General features: G+C 58.5%; 1 protein-coding gene across 2 annotated transcripts in view; it reads left to right on the top strand.

Annotated features, from left to right (window-relative positions):
• Positions 1-216: 216 nt before the first annotated feature.
• Fbln1 (fibulin 1) overlaps positions 217-20404 on the top strand; it is a 67239-nt gene continuing 47051 nt past the window's right edge. For both annotated transcript variants that reach the window (XM_027954667.3, XM_027954668.3), the window contains exons 1-4: positions 217-382; positions 11994-12099; positions 17659-17794; positions 19310-19481. In XM_027954667.3, the coding sequence (XP_027810468.2) occupies positions 304-382; positions 11994-12099; positions 17659-17794; positions 19310-19481 (493 nt within the window). In that variant the 5' untranslated portion in view covers positions 217-303. The remainder of the gene's footprint in view (positions 383-11993; positions 12100-17658; positions 17795-19309; positions 19482-20404) is intronic.

The raw sequence follows: 20404 nt of genomic DNA, 5'->3' as shown, positions 1-20404 counted from the left end.
TCCGCCCGGAAGGGCCCCCTTCTGCGCGCCCCTGCAGGGGGGCCAGGGCCCCGCGCCGCCCGCAGCCGTGGCAGCGCGTCCCCGCGGCCTGGGTGCCGGAGGGAGGGTCCCGGGGCCGCGCGGGGGCGGCGGGAGGGAGGACGCGCGGCCCCGCCTCCTCCCGGGCGGGATAATTGAACGGCGCGGCCCGGCCCAGCGTTGGCTGCCCAGGCTCGGCCGATCGTGGAGCTGCTGCCGTCGCGCCGGTGAGCCCGGAGCCGCCGCGCCTTTGTCCGCCGCCGCCCGCCCGCGCCCGCCGGCCCCATGGAGCGCGCCGCGCCGCTGCGCCCCGTCCCGCTGCCGCTGCTGCTGCTGGGCGGCCTCTCGCTGCTGGCGGCCCGAGGTAGGGCGCCCCGGGCCCACGGTCCCCTTTGTAGGGTCCCCGTCCCCGTTCCCGGGCCGCGCTCCTTGGAAGTTCTGCAGCTGCCAGGACTCAGAGCCGCGTGCGCAGCCCAGCGCTGCGCATCCGGGGCGGTCATCGTGCAGGCTCCAGAGCCACTGGCCGGGACGTCCCCTCTCTTCTCTCTCCTGGTCGGCCCTAACACATTCCTCGCTTAGGGGTCTTGTCTTAAAGATGGGACCCTACTCTCACGTCCCTCTTCCTCTAGCGCGCCCTGTCACCCACCCTCCTACCCCAGTCCTGGCACATAGACTCGGCCTCGAAGACCCCAACCTGGGTCCTTGGGGGTGGGGAACACTTTGCCCCGAAGCCCCTTGGTGTGTCTTTTCCCACTGCCCCAGCCTCACCCCAGGTGGGGGCTGTTGTACCATCTTGCTGAGGAGCAAACTGAGGAAAGGGGGCAGTAATTTGACCAAGAGACAGTCGTTTTGGGGGTAGGGAAGTGGACAGGAAGAAATCAGAAAGTAAGGGCGAAGCTGGAGGACTTCAAGGTGGTAGTCCTCCTTGGGATCTGGCCATCTCCTCCCTTCTTGCCCCCCTGGGACACAGGACCCAAGGCAGTGCTTCTGCCAGGCTTCGTGTTCAGCTGGGACAGGGGACAGGCCACTTCCAAACCTACCACCCTGTGGCAAGGTGGGAGGGGTGTCCTCTAGCAAATCTGTGGCCCAGAACCTCCTCTCCCAGCCCTGGGACCAACAGTGCAGGGATAGTGCCACCCACGCGGTGCCTTTCTCTCTCCAGATCCTCCAGGCCTGGTGTGGTGGGGGTGGCAGTCCCAGTGCCTATGGATCACAGCAGCTGCTGGGCGGGAGAGCCATGACCTCTGACCTCTCTGCTGGCCCATGGCTTCTCAGGGCCATTAGCCAGGCCCTGCACAGCTGGGGTCTTTGTTTCTCCCAGGGCCCAGGTCCAGACCACCCCTGGAATCTCAGATTCTTTATCCCTGGTTTAGTTTAGTTTCTTTTGAATTCTCTGATCACTACCCTCCTCCTTGGTCAAAAGGTCACTTGTCCCAGATAATGCCTGCAGGGGATTTAAGAGGAGGCTGCAGGAGGGGGACAAGGAGGGGGGTTGGCTCTGCAGAGGCTCTGGCTCTGTTACTGCTGCAGGCCTCTGGGGACTCGGCTTGTTCTGGGCACTGGCTCCATCCTGGGCATCCCTGGGTCCCTCCTCAGGTTGGAGACTATGGGGAGTCCAGGGCTCAGTGTTGATGTGTCCCCCGACTCCCAGGAGCTCCTGGGGGACTTGGAGGAGATGGTGCTTGGGGAGGAGCTGGAAGCAGCGTTGGTAGAACATTCTGGGCAGGGTGGACATTTGTGTCACTGTTAGGCAGGGTAAAGACCCAGAGAAGGCCTTGGAGCTGTCAGGCAGGCAGCACAAGGCCACAGAGACGCTGCTACAGATCCAGAGAGAAGATGTAGTCAACTCTCAGGAATCCAGGAGCCCCGAGTCCCCCCTCACTGACCTCCCCCGTGCTTTTGGAGAAAACTTTGCCCTTGCATGTTTGACTTTGAGCTCCCAGGACTGGCCAGCCCGGAGCCCCTCACTACCTCACTGATCCATCTTCATAGACAAGCTCCCAACCTGAAGGGTTTAAAAGTCTGAGCGAGCAGAGCTGTGCTGTCCTGTGGCCCTAGCTGTTTCTTGCGGGCAGAACCCTCTTTGAGTCTGGAAACAGTTTGGTGTGGTCTGGGAAGATGAGGTCAGAAGGTGCCCAGGTCCTTCCTGCAGCCTAGTAGGACTGTGGGGAGCACCACCATGGGGCCCCATCCTGGAAAAGAGTGAGCCCTTTTGCTAATCTGCTGGGGTTCACTCGGTATCGGGCCATGTAGAAGGGCCCTGATCTTTCTTGGGGCAGATGTAAGATGAGGGCCTGTCTGTCCTGTGTCTGTCTGTCCTGTCCAGCTGCCCCGAGCCCTGGTGTGTGAAGGAAGGGGAGGAGGTGGGTGTTGGGAAAAACAGTTGTGTTTTCTCTGAGGCTTTCTTGGCCTCTGACTGCAACAGGGCAGAGTTTCCCACTGATTAAAAGAAAGCGGGTTGGGAGGAGAACAAAGGCTGGAGGACCTGGCTCAGGACCATGTGGCACGCACTGGGCTCCTGGAAGTTTCCCAGTCGGGAGGGGGGGCCGAGCGCTTGATGTTAGAAGATGAGCCTGGGGTGCTCTGGGTGGGTGTGGCCCTGGGACCTCTCCTGGTTCTGCCCGAGGCCCCCCAGCTTGGGCTGCATGCCCTGTCCCTGCTGGACCAGCCTGGGACAGATCACTCATCTTCAGGTCCCAGCAGGGTACATGGGGCCCAAGGGACTAGAAACCAGTCTGTCTCTCTCCAGAAAGACTCATGGATGGCTTGGAGCGTTTTCTCATCTATAAAATGAAGATAACAGAAGCCTCCTTCTTAGGTGGCTTTGAAGATTAAGGGGAGAACCCAGGACAGAGCCAACATGGTCTCTGTTATTATTAGCTGTCATTGGTGTTGACCCTTCCTGGGTGGGAAGATGGCCTTCCCCAAGACTGCCCTGAATGTTCTGCTAATACCAGCTCTCCAGCCTGGAGCCGGGAAGCAGCCCTGCAGGGCCACAGCTGAGCGGTGCTGGCCCCAGCAAAGGCAGCCACCCACCCCTTCTCTCAACCTCTGGAACAGCTCTAGGGCTGGATACTGCTGTAGGTCTGGGGATTTGGCAGGAAGGAGAGAAACTCTGCCCTCCTGGGAGCCCTGTTGACAGAAGGAGCCCTCTGGCAGTCCGGAAGCCTTCCTGGAGGAGGAGACCTTGGCTGAGTCTGTGGGCAGGGCTGGGAGGATGGCCCCTGAAGCCTGCAAGTTATCGGGAGGGTCTTACACCGGGGCCAGCCCTGGAAGCTGGGGTCCCTTGAGATCATTTGCTCATTCATTCATTCACAGTCAACGACTGAGTGACTGCTCAGCAGGCACTGGTCAGATGTGCTGGTCCCAGTTCTGAAAGTGACTCAGAGATAGTGGCCCAGTCCTGCACCCTCTCCATCCCTTTCCAACACTATGGATTGAGAGTGTGCCCTGCTCTGGGCGATTGTTGGAACTGAGGGGCTTTTGTCTGTAACTAGCGTGACTCTCAACAACCCTGTGAAGTGGGTGACCCAGATTCACCTGAACCTCCTTTTCCTTCTGGATTGGTCATGTCACCTGCTGGAGTAGAAATGGACTGTAAGGTCTGATTTTCACATTTGAAGGCTTGCTTCTTATTTTGGTTTAAAAAAATCTCTCTGGATCTGGGAGTCAGTGCTGCCATGTAGGGTCAGGCAGCACCCGAGCTGCGTCCACCCACCTCCCTCACAGCGCTGGGACTAGAGCGCCTGTCCCCCCCCCCCCCCGGGACCTGTAGTACCTGGCTGCCCCTCACATTGATCTCACGAGGAGACACTGTCACTGTTCCCATCATACAGGGGAGGACACCGAGATGCAGGGAGCATGTCCCCAGCACACAGTGGCCCCAGGACTCCAGGCAGTGTCACCCTGCTAACCAGGACACTCCGTGGTGTCACCAACCCCAGTCTGACTGGTCTGAAGTCCAGCTTTAGGGGAAGCTGGTTTCCTGTGGTTGCAGTGAGCCTGGGTCGACCATTAACGCAGAGCAGGGTTTGGAGCCCACTCGTGCGTGGCCTGGGCCAGGTCCTGAGTCCCTTCCCCTCCCCGGCCCCACTGGCCGGGTCCCTTGGGATCATTTGTTCATTCATTCATCCACAGACAGCGACTGAGTGACTGCTCAGCAGGCACTGGGCAGAGTCCCCGTCCTCCGGGTGCTGAGTACAGGGTTAATCATTTGTGCTAAGTGCTGGAAAGTTCAGGGAACAAAGAGACCGTGCAGGGCAGGAAACAGATGTGCCCTATGTGAGCCTGCGTGCTGGGGGTGGCCAGGGAGGGCACTGGAGGAAGGGCAGGGGGCTGGCGTGGCAGGAATGCACTGGCCGGGGGAGAAGAGGGCCCTGGGTGGCCTCACCAGCAGGGTACGGGATCCAGCCAGCAGGTGCAGAAGATGCGAGGCTGGTGGTGAGAGAGGCAGAGGCCCTGGGGGAGAGGGGCCCTGGAGGCCTAGGACCCCCTTGGACAGGGTGGGATGCTACAGAGATGACCAGGTGTGGATGGCCCATGTGACATGTGGCACAGGAAGTGGCTGCCCGAGAGAGCCTGGGGGAAGGTCACTCCCCTCACCTCTCAAGCTGTGCCTTCTGCCCCTTCTGCCTTGCTGCATCCTCCTGGGTCTCTGTCTCAGACCCTTGGGGTCTCTGTGACTGTTGGGGACATGCTCAGGAGTGGCAGGTGAGGCTTCAAGGACACAGGAACTCTTGGGTGGGGCTGGGGCCTGGAGCCCTAAGAGCAGATGCCAGCTCACCTTGCTGTTTCCCAAGGAGGCCTGGTGGCCTTGGGTCTGTCCCCACCGGGTCCTGTGAGGCATGCAGAGGCTGCCAGCTGCCCAGGGCCCTGCGCTGGCATTTTCTTGTATTTCTGGATTCCCAGGTCCCAGGGTTCCTGGACCCAGGGAGTCCCCACAGCTCTGCACAGTTTCAGACAAGGTGCCAGTGTTGATGGGCATGGTGCTCGCAGGGTGTGTGAACTCGGAGGCACCGGGACACAGGTGGCAGGATCCCGTTCCCTTTCCAGAGCACCTGAGTCTTAGCCACTGCTGAGCTGCCTTTAGGACACTAGATCCCGTGGCTCACAGGCCACTCGGGAATGTGTTTGGACATTGCCCCAATCCCCTAAGATGTTTACAGCTAGCAGGCTGACATTCTGGAAGCTTCCACCCAGAGACTGGTAACGAATCCCTCTGACTAACAGCCCAGCATCTATAGTCTGAGAAAGACCATGTGGCCATGTCCTCACCACAGGTCAAGGGCCTCTCCCCGTCCCTCTAAACCATGAGCCTGTCTGTGCCTGAGAACCCGCATCGTCATCCCCACGATCCATGTCCATGCCATAATCTTTAAAAAGCATGACGTACCTGGAAGCAGTTGAGTTTCACTGCTGTGGCAGGTGGCAAATGGTGTCTGAGCCCTGGGAACTGAGCCCCCCACCACCTCTGATTTTCACAGAGGTGGGTGTCGCTTTCCAGGAGGCCACTGCCGGTGGACAGGTACAGGCCACCTGGCAGCATGTCAGTCCTGGGGAGTGTGCCGTTCCCACCAGGGCAGCTTCTCTTGGATTTCAAAGACTCTTCCTTGGTCAGGATACAGACTAGGCCCTTGCCCTGGATTGTCCTGTTCAGCTTCCCACCCTACACTGCGTGCACTCACCCCACTGTGCCTCTGAAGGAACCAGGCCCCCCGGGTTAGTGAGATGGGCAGCCAAGTTGAGGCTGGGCACTGCTTCTATTCATTCATTCATTCATTCTTAGTACTGGGCACTGAACACAGGGGATTTTTACCACTGAGTTACATCCTACCCCTTGTTATATTTTATTTTGAGACAGAGTCTTGCTAAATTGCTGAGGATCTCGTTAAATTGCTGAGGCTGGCCCCACACTTTGGATCCTCCTGCCTCAGCCTCCTGATTGCTGGGTGTGTCACAGTGCCTGGCAAGACTGGGCAGTTTCACCCCCTGCACTGACCGTGGAATGTCTGGTGCAGGGTTAACTAAATTTGCAAGGGCTTGTTCTTGGCTTGCACTGAGTGTTCTTTGTGGGCCTCACCACCTGGTCAGATGACAGGGATTACATTGGAACTGTGGATGATGAGAGTTTCTTCTCAGATAAAAAAGGAGCTAATCAGTGAGAGAAGATTCCAGATTGTCCCCAGAGCGCGGCAGTGGGTCAATGAGCCTGCCTGGCAGTTGAGAGACAGGGTGATCTGGGTGGGCTTGGGAAGCATGCAGCGTGGGACTTAACCTGGAAATATAGATCATGGAGCCATCATGGTCGTTGGTGGTCAGGGGACAGGAGCAGCAGGGCTGGCCTCATGCTCCAGGTCTCTCCTGACACTACGCTCTAGGTCTGCTCAGGCGCAGGGGTCTTCTGTGGGGATTGCTTGTTCTTTGGCCTCTGATAGGTGTGGCTAGTGGGCCTGGGACTGGTGCAGAGCTGGGCGGGTGCTGGGCTCACTGGGAGGCTTGGTGCCCATGAGTGTGGCGTTGGGCTGAGGCCCGTTACCCCCAGGTCCATTCCACCTGTGGCAGGTGGCAAATGGTGTCTGATCCCTGGGAACTGAGCACCCCCGTCCGCCTCGACACCAGGCACTTCAGGTGGGGTGTGGCTTTCCAGGAGGTGTCGGTGAGTCTTGGGCCCGCATTGAAGACACCGTGTGGCCTGTGACATAAATGAGCAGGGCTGGGAGGAGAGGTGCCTCTGTGGGCCTCAGAGTCTCTGACTTTTGTGGTGGGGCCATGAAGCTCAGGGTGCTGGCTTTTGGAGCCACGTGACCCAGGTCAGTGAGCCTGGGCAGCACTGCGGCCACCTCAGCAGGCCCCTGGGAATGTGTTTGGACCTTGCCCCAAACCCCTGAAATTTTGTTGAATTTCTAAATCCATCTTTATTCTTTTTAAAAGGTCACAGTTTGCGTAGTTACTGAACATTTTAACTTTTCCCGTTTGGAGTCCCATGTCATCTCTTGTGCCTCCTGTCTGGCTGTTCTGCAAGAACATCTTAAAAGACAGTGACCAGGGGCTGGGGCTGTGACTCAGGGTTAGAGTACTCTCCTAGTAAGTGCCAGGGATCGATCCTCAGCACCACATAAAAATAAATAAATAAAATAAAGGTATTGTATCCAACTACAACCAAAAAATAAAAGTTAAAAAAAAGACAGTGACCAAATTCATCTCTTCCCAGTGCTCAGATTAGTGATTAGAACAGCAATGGCTGAAAACGTTGAGTTCCTAGGCAGAGCACCGGCTCCTTTCCTAACACCTGTGGGCAGGTGGCCCACAAACACTGACTTTTGGAAGTGTTTTTTGTTTGTTTGTTTTTGCACTGGGGATTAAACCCAGGCACTTTACCTCTGAGCTACATCCCAGCCCAGCCCTTTTAATTTTTTATTTTGAGACAGGGTCTTCCTAGATTGCTGAGGCTGGCTTCGAACTTGCAATCCTCCTGCTTCAGCCTCCGGAGTTGCTGGGATTACAGGCGTGCACCACCGCACCCAGCTTAAATGTATTTTTTATTGTAGTAAAATATGCATCACATAAAATGTACCCTCCTAACCAGTTCAGATGGCACAAGTAAATTCACATTGTCCTGCAGTGTCACCACCTGCCATCTCCAGAGCTTTCTCATCTTCCCCTCCCCCTCCTCAGCCCCTGGCAGCCCCTGTCTTACTGTGAACCTGGCTCCTCTTGGGACTTGTTAGGTGCCATTGTCCTGGGTCACAGTGTTTTTCATAATGGAGGAAAGCTCTCTTGCCTAGAAGGGACAAATCTGAAAACAGCAATTTGCCTTTCTAAGTGGAATGTGGCTTGGAGGAGACGCGTCTGGGGTGGGGTCGGGACAGCACTGGCTTTTGTGCTTCAGAGCGCCCGCCCTGCCCCGTCATGGAAGTGCCTGGGAAGACGTGGGTGGCTCTGGCTTTGGAGCCCAGGCTAATAACAGACCTTGACTTGCTGAGACACACACAGCTTTCAAGGACCGACCTGCTGCAGAGACTGCCGTGGTTGGTGTCTTGAGCCGTGACCAGGGGGTTCTCCAGCAGTCCTCCTGTGGCTTGGGGACAGCCAGTGCTGAACTCCCACGGCTGTCTCCAGGGCCAGGAAGTGGCAGTTCCATAGCCTCTAGCCCAGCCTGAAATTCTAATCAGCCCTTCACTCTGTGATGGCTGGCTCAGGGATGTCCCCTGGGGCCACTCCTCCCGGCCCTGGGAAACAAGGGAGAGGCCTTGCGGGGTGGGGGGTCCTGCCCAAGCAGCCTCTGTATTTTAAGGGTGATCCCGCCCCTTGCCAACCCCCGCCATGGTTCTTTGTAATTAATACTCTGTGAACCCCCAGGTGTGTGCTGGGCGCGGGAGAAAGATGCCCTCCCAGGCCACAGTGAGAGGAGAAAGATGCCCTCCCTGGCACAGTGAGAGGAGAAGGATGCCCTCCCTGGCCACGAGGAGGTCTGAATTCAGGGGCTGCAGGACAGAGGAGCTTTGGAGGCCGCCGGAACAAGGCCTGACGCTGGAGCCCAGGCCCCAGAGCTGGAGAGTGCCACTGCTCAGTGTGCAGTGCCCGCTGAGCGCTGGGCAGAGGTGGCTACACACTGGCTTGGGGCGGTGCTCACTAGTCCACGTCACTGGTCACTTCATTCAGCCTCTGTTCTCGATTCTGCTTGAAGTTTGGGTTCCGAGAAATCCCTGAGGTGACAGTTTGGCTGCAGGGTGCCCACAGGTACACATTGTGGAAGAGAGCAGTGGACTGTGAAGGGGAAGGAAGGAATTAGGAAGGACCAGACGACTTTCCGTGCACCCAGTGACCTTCAGTGGCCGTGCAAACCCCGCTTCCCAGAAGGGTGTGGCCGAGGTTCAGGCCACAGTGGGAATCTGCCTGGAAGGGGGAGCAGGAACTCAGACCTCTCTGTCCTGAGAGTGCTCACTGCCCCGCTGTCCTGTCCCCAGAGCAGTGGCAGTCCTTCCAGAGGAGCATTCTCCCTGCGGACCCCTCTCAGCTTGGGCTGGAGCTCCCAGCAGGTCCTAGGCAGATGCCTCAGCCTCGACCAGGAGCCACGAGCCAGGCCAGTCCCGCTCCCTGGAGTCCCGTAAGCCCCTGCAAGCCACAGGTCCCCACTGGACACCCTAAGATTTCCACTCACAGCTGTGGGTGTGTACTTGGAAGCCTGCTTTCGAGGACCAGGGGACAGAAAGCATTCCTCCCTACCCCCTCCGCTCCCCGGCTCTGTGACTTTAGGGGAAAAGATTTAAATCAGTGTCCACAGATTTTTACTCCTTCCTGGGAGTCAAAAATCAGAAGTGCCCCCAGCCCTGGGCAGGGAAATGAGTGCGGCCCTGGGCTACTTCTCAACAGTTTGACTGACACACACACCACGAGATGAGTTTCAAGGACCGCGGAGGGGAGCAGGCAGAGGAATGGGCCTTCTCTGCAGGGACGCTCATGGGCCAGGGTCTTGCGGTTTGGGGATTGTTTGTTACAACAAGGACAGGAATGCCCTCCTGTGTCCTGTCCACCACTCTGTGTCATTGCTGTCCAGCCCAGCAGTAGTCTCTTCTTGGTTCTTCCTGGTCTCTCTGAGGAGGCTGAGCTGATTCCCATGCCCCTAGGGTCCGGGTGGCAGAGGCTGATCCCCAGGCCTGTCCCCAGGCCAGGGCCCCTACATTGCCCCCCTAGGCCCGAGTTCCAGCCCTGGGGCTGCTCAGGGCGTTGGAACTGCATCCCAGGGACATTCTAAGTTTCCTGGTGAACTGAAGGTCTTGGTATCTGATTGTCCTGAGAACGAGGTGCCCTGTTCCCGGGGCTCCCTGTCAGGAATCATCTCCGCAGCTCCGGCTGCTGAGTTCCTGCCCTTCTGAGCGGGGACAGGCATCTGTATGTACTTGGTTTTGCTTTTCTGCATCTAAGGGAGGCTGGGGGCTGCGGCTCTTCCGTGGGGTTCCACACTCTGACACCGGCTGTGCCTCCCGCATTCTCAGGGATGACAGTGAGTCAATCCCTGTCAATCGTGTAACCTGTGACCGAGCTCCTGTTACGGGGAACTTACTCTGTGTTTGGAACTTGATAAAGTTTGTCCACCTCCTCGGCCACCCAGCAAGTTCTTGCGATCCACTCTAGCACTGAGAAACCTGTGGCTCCCGGTGCAGGAGCCTGGCCGGGGTCACAGAAGGTGCTAGAGCTGGCTCTGGGGCCCAGCCCATCTGGTTCCAAACTTCGGCCCTTTCTGCTCAGCTCTGTTTGCCATGCACCCACTTCTGTGCCGACGGATAGGGGAACAAGAGAAGGCCGCACCCCAGGACCTCTGGCTGGCTTGGTGAAGCTGACAGTCAGAAGGTCAGAGGCTGGTGGTGTGAGGGCCAGGGTGGCCAGGCGGGAGCCCGGGCCCTGCATCAGGCTGGGTGGGTGAGCAGTCTGTGAGAGGAGACGAGGGCTGGGGCTGCAGGCAGGGGCTGAGGGCTGGAGTGTGGGGTGACCAGGTGCTGGGGGTGATGGCCACATGGGCAGGGCAGTCTTGCTGTCAGCCCCCTGCAGGGCATGTCACCATCATGTGGGGCTTGAACCACATCTCTCCTCTACTCGCTTGGTGAATGCTTTTTCTAAACAATAAACTGGAGTGAGAGAGCCTGAGTAATAGGAGCCCAGTGGCTGGTCCCACGATGGCAGGCCTCCCTTGTGACAGTCCTCTGGCTTTGGTGCTCTGAGGCCTGTGGCTCCAGCCCACTGATGAGAGCAGCCTGTCATGACCACACCATCAGGGACCATGGAGGGACAGCTTGGGGGGGGGGTGGGCTTCCATCCTTGACCACCCGGCCAGCCCAGGGGAGCCCAGGGTTACAGGAATGGGTGGGGACTTCTTTCACTGCAGAGAGCTGCTCAGTCTTCCAGAAGCCCTGGGGGGAAGGGGAACCCCTGCAATAGTCTTAGGGGTGTGAGGACCCTGCTCCCGGCCTTGTGGAGTGGCCCTGCTGAGCCTCAGCTCCTGTGTGCGCTGGCCACGCCCATCCCGAATGCTCCTCCTGACCCTCTGAGAGGGGCCAGGGAGTCCAGGACTTGTGGTGGCCGAGGGCGCATAGTCAGGGCCAGTGGTTCAGGAAGTCTTGGTTTCTCACAAGAGCAAGACTTCCTGTGGGCGAGAGCCGGCCTTGAAGAGCGGAGGGCTCAGCAGGCTCCAGCCGTCCAGCCTGCGGGCACTTTCCCCAGGGCCCTGGGAAGCTGATAGTGAGGAAGCCTGGTGTTTCCTGAGCCCGTCTGCAGTGTCCTGCTGGGAGGTGGCCTCTGCCTGGCAGTGGAGGCCTTGGGCACTTGTCCTTCTTGGCCTGTTGACCCTTATGTTGAGAGCGAAGGGTGTGGCACCTTGAGACCCAGCTGCGCCTCCCAGGGGCATGGCAGGGTCTTCTTCCCAGGAGGGGAGGGCCCAGGGTTCTGAGCAGAGTGCCCTGGGACCACAGCCTGGGCTGGCAGAGGACCTGGGCACCCAGCTCAGCCTGGTGCTGAGGGCCGGCTGCTCAGCCAGGTGGCTGGGCTCTGTCTTCACAGAGGGTTTGTGGCAAAGAGGGTGGAGGCGGTTGCCAGCGTGATTTCACTGCCAACCCCTCTTCCTGCCTTGGAGTCCCCTGCAGGGACTCCGGCTGGTTGTGCCTGGGTGCTTCCCATGCACGGCTGGGCAGGGCCCTCTAGATCATGCAGGCAGTGACCCTGACCCATCCCTGATGGGTGGCTGGGGCAGGGATGCTGAGCTGTACCCCATCAGAATTGCGGGGAGCAGGCTGCTTCCTGGGGTCGTGGAGTTCTCAGTCCTCGTCTGCAGAGTGACTAAGGGAAGTGCCATTTGTGCCCGCTGCCCTTCCATCCCTAGCCAGATGTTCTGGTCAGGGCTAAGGAAGCAGCTGTCCTGCTGGTGCGCCTGGAGGGTGGGCAATGCATGGCAATTCACCCGCCTGCTGTCCTCTCCCTCACAGTGGGCGCAGATGTCCCCATGGAGGCTTGCTGTGCAGATGGACATCGGATGGCCACTCAGCACCGAGACTGCTCGCTGCCATACGCCTCGGAGTCTAAGGAGTGCAGGTGTGTTTGCCCGTGGCCACCTTCTGACCCGAACAGTGTTTCTTTAGGGGGAAGTGGGGGAGGAAGGACCCCCAGGGACAGGCAGGACTCACCCGCGGGCCAGCTGGGCTGCATCTTGTCCCCCTCCCTTCCTCGCTCCTTCCTCTGCACCCGAAGGCCTCACATAGGACCCTGCTCTCCCTTCTGGGCCCCCCTGTGTATGTGGGGACATCTGATCCCTTCCCAGGGCTGGAAGCAAGTAGGTTGGGGTTTGCAGCCCAGCCTGTCCCATCTGGGCAGCTGTAGGCGAGTCTGTTTCTTCCAAAGAAAAGAGTGTTTTGTTCTGGGAGTCAGTGAGATTGTGGGACTGGACGTGTTTTTCCAGTGGACACCTGAAGGCTCAGAGGCCAGGCCCTAAGCAGGAGTCCACAGACAGTTGTCCACCACACTCCACAGCTGACATCTGGGCTGACTGTCTTCTCTCCCTTAATTGACTCAAGCATCCTCAAAATTTGGGATAATATATATTTAGAATAAATGATGAGAATAGGTCATGTTGATCATATCATGAAAAGAATAGCAAGCTTTTCAGAGCAGCTACTGCGCGCTGTGCATTTGACATACACCGTGTTGTGTCACCTTGTTATTAATCCATGTTATAGACAAGGAAACTGGCATCCCGTGTGCACAGCTGGTAAACTGTGATGCTGGGCTCCGAGCCATGCCTGCTGGCCCGGGAGCACGTGGCAGGGAGGTGGAGGAAGGCTTCCGGGGTTGGCTGCCCCTTTGTTTTCTCTGCCTCTAGTCTGACTCTGCGCTGCCTTGGTCCTGGGCACCGTGCGTGCTGGTTGGACGGCTGTCACAGGAGGATGCACAGGGACATCTCTTTTGCCTTTGTGCTGGCGTTGAGTGCGCTGGGGCTTCAGAGGGGCGGAGTTGACTGGAAGCCACCCGTCAGCTGCGCAGAGCCCGCGAGCGAGCTTGGCTGGCAGAGTGCTTAGCACCGTAGCTGCTGGTGGTTGTGTAGTCAAGTGGGTGTTCAGCGCCAAGGGTTCTGCTTACGGGCTACGCTGCCCAAGGCAGCCTGGCCCTGGGAAGGACAAGGCTAGAGGTGAGAGCTGAGCCCGACTGGATCCTCGGTTTCCCCCAGTGCACTTCTCCTTCAGGTTGGTAAGATGATTGCAGATGATGCCTGAAACCAGCGGCACCAAGCCACATGTGGGAGTGCCAGTCTCTGGGACACTGCCCGAGGACAGGGACTCAACAGGCATCAGGCTCCTTGCAGAGAGGAGACAGCAGTTGTTCTTGACCTCATCCCAGCAGGGGCACCTTCCACACCCACTAGGAGGTTCCTGATCCCCTGACCTCAGAGAAGACAGTTTTCCCCAGGAGGTGGGGCTGCCCGGCCCCTGTTGACCCTCCGCCTGTGTCTCTGTGTCTCCTCCTCTCTCAGGGCCGTGGAAAATTCTGGCAGGGTTGTGTGGGTTTCCAGATCACAGTGTCCCCAGGATGTGTTATTGAGCACCCAGGACACCAATCAATGTCATCGAATGCGAATGACTGGCCCTTTGCTTTACTGAGGCCGGTTGGCTCATCCCAGGAGTCACAGGCAGGGGCTGAGCCACCTGTGGGACTCACAGTTTAAGTAAATCTCCACTTTCGTTCCTTTAGCCCATCAGTCCTTGTTGACCCTGGTGCTGTTGTAAGCTCAGGTGGAGGAGGGGCTGAGCCCCATGCTGGGCCTCCTGGGCAGGAGTTGAGGGTGGGGGCCACCAGGGTTCTCAGGGTTGGCTCCCCGGGGTGGGCAGGGGGCTCAGCGAGCCTGGCAGGGGTCAGGCCACCTGAAGCTCTAGCAGTGCCGGGTGCGGGGTGGGCGGGTGATGCTGGCTCTGAGGTTTCCTCCATTCACTGGTCATCTTACACTGTGCCCTCATCAGGCCCAACATTCCTTAGATCCCAATCCAGATCCCCCTAAAACCTCGGGCTGGACTTCACCCTCTTGGAGGAACGTGGCCCACGAGGAGCCCACTCGGCTGTCTCTGAGCCGACGTCTCCAACAGCCTGTGTGCTTCACCAGGGTCATGGGGGCAGCGTTCTGGCTGAGCAGGGGAGGTCAGGGAACGAGGAGGCCGGGCCTCAGAAGCTGCCTTCTAGAACATGCCACGACTAACCTTAGGATGGTAAATGCACGTTGGGTTTGTAAGAGGGTCGTGTGTGCCACGTGGGGAAGAAGATCCCGGGGAGGGAGTGGGGTCTTCTGCTCAGGGCAGATCTACCCTTAGAGCTGTCAGGGATGGCATCTCCCTGAGAGGCCATCTGAGCCAGCCCTGAGGGAGGCAAGAGCCAGCTGAGTGGAGTGTGGGGAAGGGCATCCAGGCTGGGGAACAGCCAGTACGGAGGATCAAAGGAGCTACAGTGCAGGCTGACCCAGCAGCAGCCGGGGGCCAGGGGGCTGCACAGAGTGAGTGGTGGCTGGACTGGGCAGAAGGACATGAGCTCAGGAGGAATCCAGGCTGGCCAGGGTGCTGCAGGGTGGTTGTCCCAGGCCTGGTGGCCGTGGCAGAGGCTGACTGAAGGGCTGAGAGCTGGTGGAAGGTTCTGAGCAGGGATAAGTGGGCGCTTATCTGTCTGAACTTGCCTTTAAAAGGGACCCTGCCTGGAAGGAGGGGGGGAGGGAGGAAGATGGAAGCCCAGGCCCTAATTGACTGTTTTAACCATCCCGGGAGGTGCTGGTGGTTTGGAGCTGGTGAGAGCCCGGAGAGAGTGGAGAGACTTGGCTGGCTGTGGGCGTGACTTGGAGGCAGGCCGCCGAGTTGTCCTTACTGAGTGGAGTGGGATGCAGAGGTGGCCTTAGGCTCCGCTCCAGGGCCTGGCTATGAGGGGCTGGGCAGGCAGTTTAGGTGAGAAGGGGCACTGGAGAGGCAGCTGGGGTGCTGGGATGGGCACATTTGTTTAGGGGGCACATGTGTCTAGGGTGCCCTTGGACATCTAAGAGGAGATCCAAGGGGGCCTCTGGGAGCCTGGTCAGGAGCTGGAGGGCACAGAAAGGAACACCCACCTGCATGCAGGTGGCACAAGAGGCTGGTGGGTTGGCAGGAAGGTGAGGTGGAGGCCCTGGGGTCCTCCTCCGTGGGGCCAGTGAGTCCTCACCCTCAGGCCTCATTAGGGTGGACAGGCCTCTCACAAACCCACCATGAGCCGAGTGCAGAGATGCAGCCTGTCACCCCAGCCACTCGGGCAGCTGAGACAGGAGGATCACAAGTGCAAAGCCAACCTCAGCAACTTAGTGAGGGCCTGTCTCGGGCTGGGGATGTGGCCCAGTGGTTAAGTGCCCCTGGGTTTAATCCTTAGTCACAAAACAACAGCTACCAAAACAAACAACCCGCCCCTGCACCCCAGGACCAGGACATGCTTGGCAAGTCTAGCCAGGGAGAGCGTTTGGGGCAGATGACGGAGGCTCTGCCAGGACAGGGTAGAGTGACCAGCTTTGTGACTCTCCCCAGAATGGCACCTGGAAACTCTGGTTCTTTGGTTTGCACACTGGCTCCCTTGGCAGTCCCGGAAGAGGGGGCTGCAGCTGGGCAGCTTTGTGCTCCCCTCCCGGTGCCCTGCAGCCAAGACCCATTGCCCTCAACGTGCGCGAGGACAACCATCAGCCCAAGGTCACCCACCCAGGAAGTGAAGGTGGGTGGGGACGGCAGCCAGGGTGCTCTGGGCCGACTCTTGATATGGCCTTTGCCAGCCACTCCAATGCCAGGGCCAGTCGGACAAAGGCAGCCGTGACGTTGGGTGAGGCTTTAACCTCCAGGCCACTGCTGTGCCCCAGGGCTCAAGGGCCACTGTGACATGGCTGGCTGAGGGAGGTGGCATTGCCTGACCCTGCAGGCGAGGAAAGCCTTCCTGAGGCTGAACTGCTTGTCCAGGACGCAGCCAGGGGAGAGCAGGACTTGCAGCCAGCCCTCCAGATGGCCGCCCTGGCTCCTTCCCCTCAGGACAGGGTCTAGCACCCGCTGCCCCCCGAAGCTGGAGAGGAACCGTCCCCCCCAGGCCAAGGCTTTCAAGTACCTGGAGCCTGCACCGCCAACCAGCAGGCCAGAGGGGTTGCAGCCAGTTGTTTTAAATAGTGGTAAAAAGTACGCGACCCGAGAGGCACTCTCCTGGTGTCTGGGTGTGCGCTCCCAGGGCAGTTAGCCACCCACGATGGCCAGCCAGAGCGCCAGCGCCTGCCTCCCGGGCTCTTCGTCCAGCAGAGGCGGAACTCTGCCCTTCCTCCTGCTCTGCCCCAGCCCCCGCGACCCCCTCTGTTTTCTGTCGTGAACTTAGCCACTCCAGGACTCGTGTTGGTGGGTCACACGGGCCTTGTCCCTCTGTGGCTGCTCGAGTTCCTTGGTGTGGTATCAAGGTTTCCTTCTTCTCAAGGCTGAATGCAGACCAGATGGCCGGCCTGTCGTCAGCACTGTGGGCAGGCCTCTCTTTCAGACCCTGCTCTGGATTCTCTCGGGCACACACCTAGAGCAGGGGCGCTGGGTCCTGATTCTATTGTTAATTTTTTGAGGAACCGCATGCTGTTTCCCAAATGGCTGCCCCATTTCCATTGCCGTGAGCAGAGCGTGAGGGCTCGCTTCTCCACTCTGCTCCAACATTTGTGACTCTCTGTTTAGCAAAAAGGTTTTGAATGAATGTGTGGAATGTGGGGATCTGGTAAGGGCAAGGACAGCGCCGGCAGTTTAGTGAAATGCCTGTCATTTGCTCATTTGTGAGCCTGGGCACGGTGTGTAACTGCTCAGTGTAGACAGATCCGCTCTGAAGCCAGGGGAGTCGTGAGCCAGGGGAAGGCTGGTGTAGACTTCGGTTCCTCCAGGGTGGTGGGGGGGACGGGAAGGTGGGGGCTGTGTCCTGGGGCAGAGGCCACCTGGATGGCTGCACGGGGAGGCTGTTAGCCCCGCCCTCTCTCCCAGACGCAGTGGGTGATTCTTCTGCCCTTGCTGACTGTGGCGGGAGCTGGGGTCATTTCTGATCTGGACGGGAGTCGCCCGTGCACACACACCTCCTGCTTGCTGCCTGTGGGCCAGCTCTCTGGTCCCGGCTCTCTGGTCCCTGGTCCCCTGGCTGTCTGAGGAACTGACCCTGGCAGGTCACGTCCTCCTCCCTCGCTGAGCCCTCCATACCCGAGAGGCGTGGCAGAGCTGGGGGCCACACCGGAGCCACTGTTGCAGCTTTTAGCTCTCTGGCTTGTCCCTGTGAGCCTGGACGGTGGGTGTGAGTGCTGAGAACTCAGTGTGGTGCAGGACGAGGTGGGCCGGCATCGGCAGCCCCGGGGCTGTGTCTTAAACATGGGGACGTTCTGTGGGAGAGGCGAGGCTCAGAGCGGACTCTTCCCTCTGGGTCACAACTCCGGGTCCCGACTCAGCCCATATACCACTCTGCAGTCTTTCTAACTACACATTTATTGGGCACCTTCTGTGTGCCAAGTGCTTGTGTCTGTCCTGGGAGCCGGGGGAGGGGAAGCCGCGGAGGACAGAGCCCTGTGACAGGCCGTGGGCCACTGCAGACCTGTGCAGCCCTGCCCTCTGCCCCCAGGATGGTCCAGGAGCAGTGCTGCCACAGCCAGCTGGAGGAGCTGCACTGTGCCGCGGGCATCAACCTGGCCAGCGACCAGGACACCTGTGTCCCGCCTCGTGGTGACAACGCCAGCCTCGAGGCCATGTTTATGAAGGTGAGGACCTGGGGACCACATGGGGCCACCGCCACCCCTGACGGCCACAGGCCAGGGCCCCCATGAGCAGCACTGTCCATCACACCACTCCCCTGGCCCACCCCCTGGCTGCCTGGGCCAGGAAGGGCAAGGCCACTCAAGTGCCCCCTCCCACACAGGTGGTGGGTAGAGCTCACCTACAACCTCCAAGCTGGCTAAAGGGTGAGAGGCTGAGGTGCGGCGCCCCCTAGGAACACGGGGAGGACCTGGGAACCCTGCCCAGGCCTCAGACACAGTGCAAAGGTCAGGCCGTCCAGGGCCCCGAGTTCTCTGCTCAGTTCCTTTTGAGCCCCCTGACAATGTCCAGGAGGTCCTCGGGCTCCTGTGTGCCTCAGGCTAGTTGGGCTTAGAGCTCAGAATGGGCCCTTATAAGGGCCTGATAACACATGACTTTTATGACCGCCCTGGAGGAAAAAACGGAAGTTCAGAGAGGCCCCACTCCAAAGTGGCCTCTCAGCAGCCTGTCAGGGGACCAGACGGGCTCCCACCCTGAAGGTGAAGTGTGTGAATCACTGGCAGAATCCCTTTCCCCGAGTGCTGCTGGGACCCACCTCCAGACCAGGTCACTGAGGGCCACCTAGTGATGTGGGAAGACCCACAGAGCCACTCGATCCCTCCCTTACCTCTGCTGAGGGAGGGAAAATAAGCCGGGCAGGAGGAGGCCAGGTTTGGAGGCTGAGAAAGTACCAAAGAGTGGAGTCCCTGAGCCCTCCCCTTCCCACCAGGAGGCAAGGGGGGGTTCCTGGAGCAGGAATCTGGCCCGCGTCTGGATTCTGGAGGTGTCACGTGGGCTCCTTCCTGGGGGGCCTGCACACAGATGGGCCATAGAGGGAGACCCTGTGGGCAGGGACCCCCAGGCCCCTGAGGGCGTTGGCTGGGGGAGGCGCTGCGGCGAGGGAGCTGGGGGAGGCGGGTGGCCTGGTCAAGGTCCTGGCAGCAGGACCTGGGTGTCCATGGCTGCCTCCTCGCAGGGCTGGGCTCCACTGGTGCCACCTGCAGGCCGTAACCCTGTCCCCTGCCTTGCTGGTGCCTTAAGGTTCTTGTGCTTTCAAAGCACAGCCTGGACCCCCAGGAGCCTGGGGGACGACGTGCGTTCCTTCCAGGCGCAGTGGAGACATCTTAGACCACACAAACAACCAGCATTCAGGGCTTTGTGGGGCTCCCTCTCCCTGGAGGGGTGGGCGGTGGGGTGGTTCTGCAGGGCAGGGTGTGAGGGCAGTCCTTAGCAGGTTGGGAGAGGAGGCAGGACTTGTGCTGGGGGCCGGGCACTGCAGGTCCCCTTTCCAAAGCTGATCAGGAGAGCTGGGGACTTGGTGGCTTCGCTGTGTACCGTGGAATTTCAGGGAAGCACCTAGTGGCTAAGTCAGACGTGCCCCCCACCCGCTGTTCATGCTGAAGACCAGGGGAATCCGAGAGGCGTCCCCTGGGTCCCTGTGGGACCCTGTGTGGGCCTGTCTGAGTTTTTGCTATTTTCAGAGATGCTGCCACTGCTGTGTGCTGGGGCGGGTGGCCCAGGCCCGGGGCCAGAGCTGCGAGCCCAGCCTCATGATCGGCTACCAGTGTGGGCTGGTGTTCCGGGCATGCTGTGTCAAGGGACAGGAGACGGCGGACTTCACCCCTGGGGATGTGGGGGACCTCCAAGACACAGGTAATCCCCCTCTTCCCTCTTGGGCGGTGCACTGGTCAAGGTTCTCCAGGGTGTGTGTGTGTACATAAGCAAGGTTGGCCCTCTCTGTCCATGGTTGTGACATTCATGGATTCAACCAACCACAAATCAAAAATATGGGAGAAAAAAAATTGCATCTGCACTGAGCACGTGCAGACTTTTCCCCATGTTATTCCCTAAATAATATAGTCTAACAACTGTTTACTTAGAATCTGTGTTGTATGCTCACAGCCACAGCAAGGTTTGTAGCAGCTCGGTTCACAATAGCCAAGCAATGGAACCCACTAGGTGCCCTTCAACAGGTGAATGGATAAAGAAAATGTGGTCTATGTTCACTATGGAATATTACTCAGCCATAAAGAAAAATGAAATTATGGCATTTGCTCATAAGTGGATGGAACTGGAGACTACCATGCTAAGTGAAATAAGCCAGTCCCCCAAAACCAAAGGCTAAATATACTCTCTGATATGTGGATGCTAACCCTCAACAAGTGGGGGAGGGAAGAATAGAAGTTCATTGGATTAGACAAATGGGAAGGGAAGGGGGTGGAAATAGGAAAGATAGTAGATTGAACAGGTCATGACTTTCCTATGTTCATATATGAATATACGACCAGTGTAACTAACTCCACTTCATGTACAACAAGAGTGGGAAGTTATACTCCATGGATACATAATATGTCAAAAAAAACCACTCTGAGTCATGTGTATGTAAAAAGAACAAACAGAAAATATTTCATTGTGTATATGTATATAAAATAATAATAAGAGTAAAAATAAACCAATAACCCACACTGCGTTTATGATTTCTCACGTATAAAGTGGGGTGAAGTCACAATTTTTAAAGAGTTAAGCATAGACTCACTACCACTTATTAAAAAGAATATTTTCCCCACTCTTCTACA

Source organism: Marmota flaviventris, chromosome 3, assembly GCF_047511675.1.
Source record: "Marmota flaviventris isolate mMarFla1 chromosome 3, mMarFla1.hap1, whole genome shotgun sequence".
NCBI lineage: Eukaryota > Metazoa > Chordata > Mammalia > Rodentia > Sciuridae > Marmota > Marmota flaviventris.
This window is presented reverse-complemented; position numbering and strand designations above follow the sequence as displayed.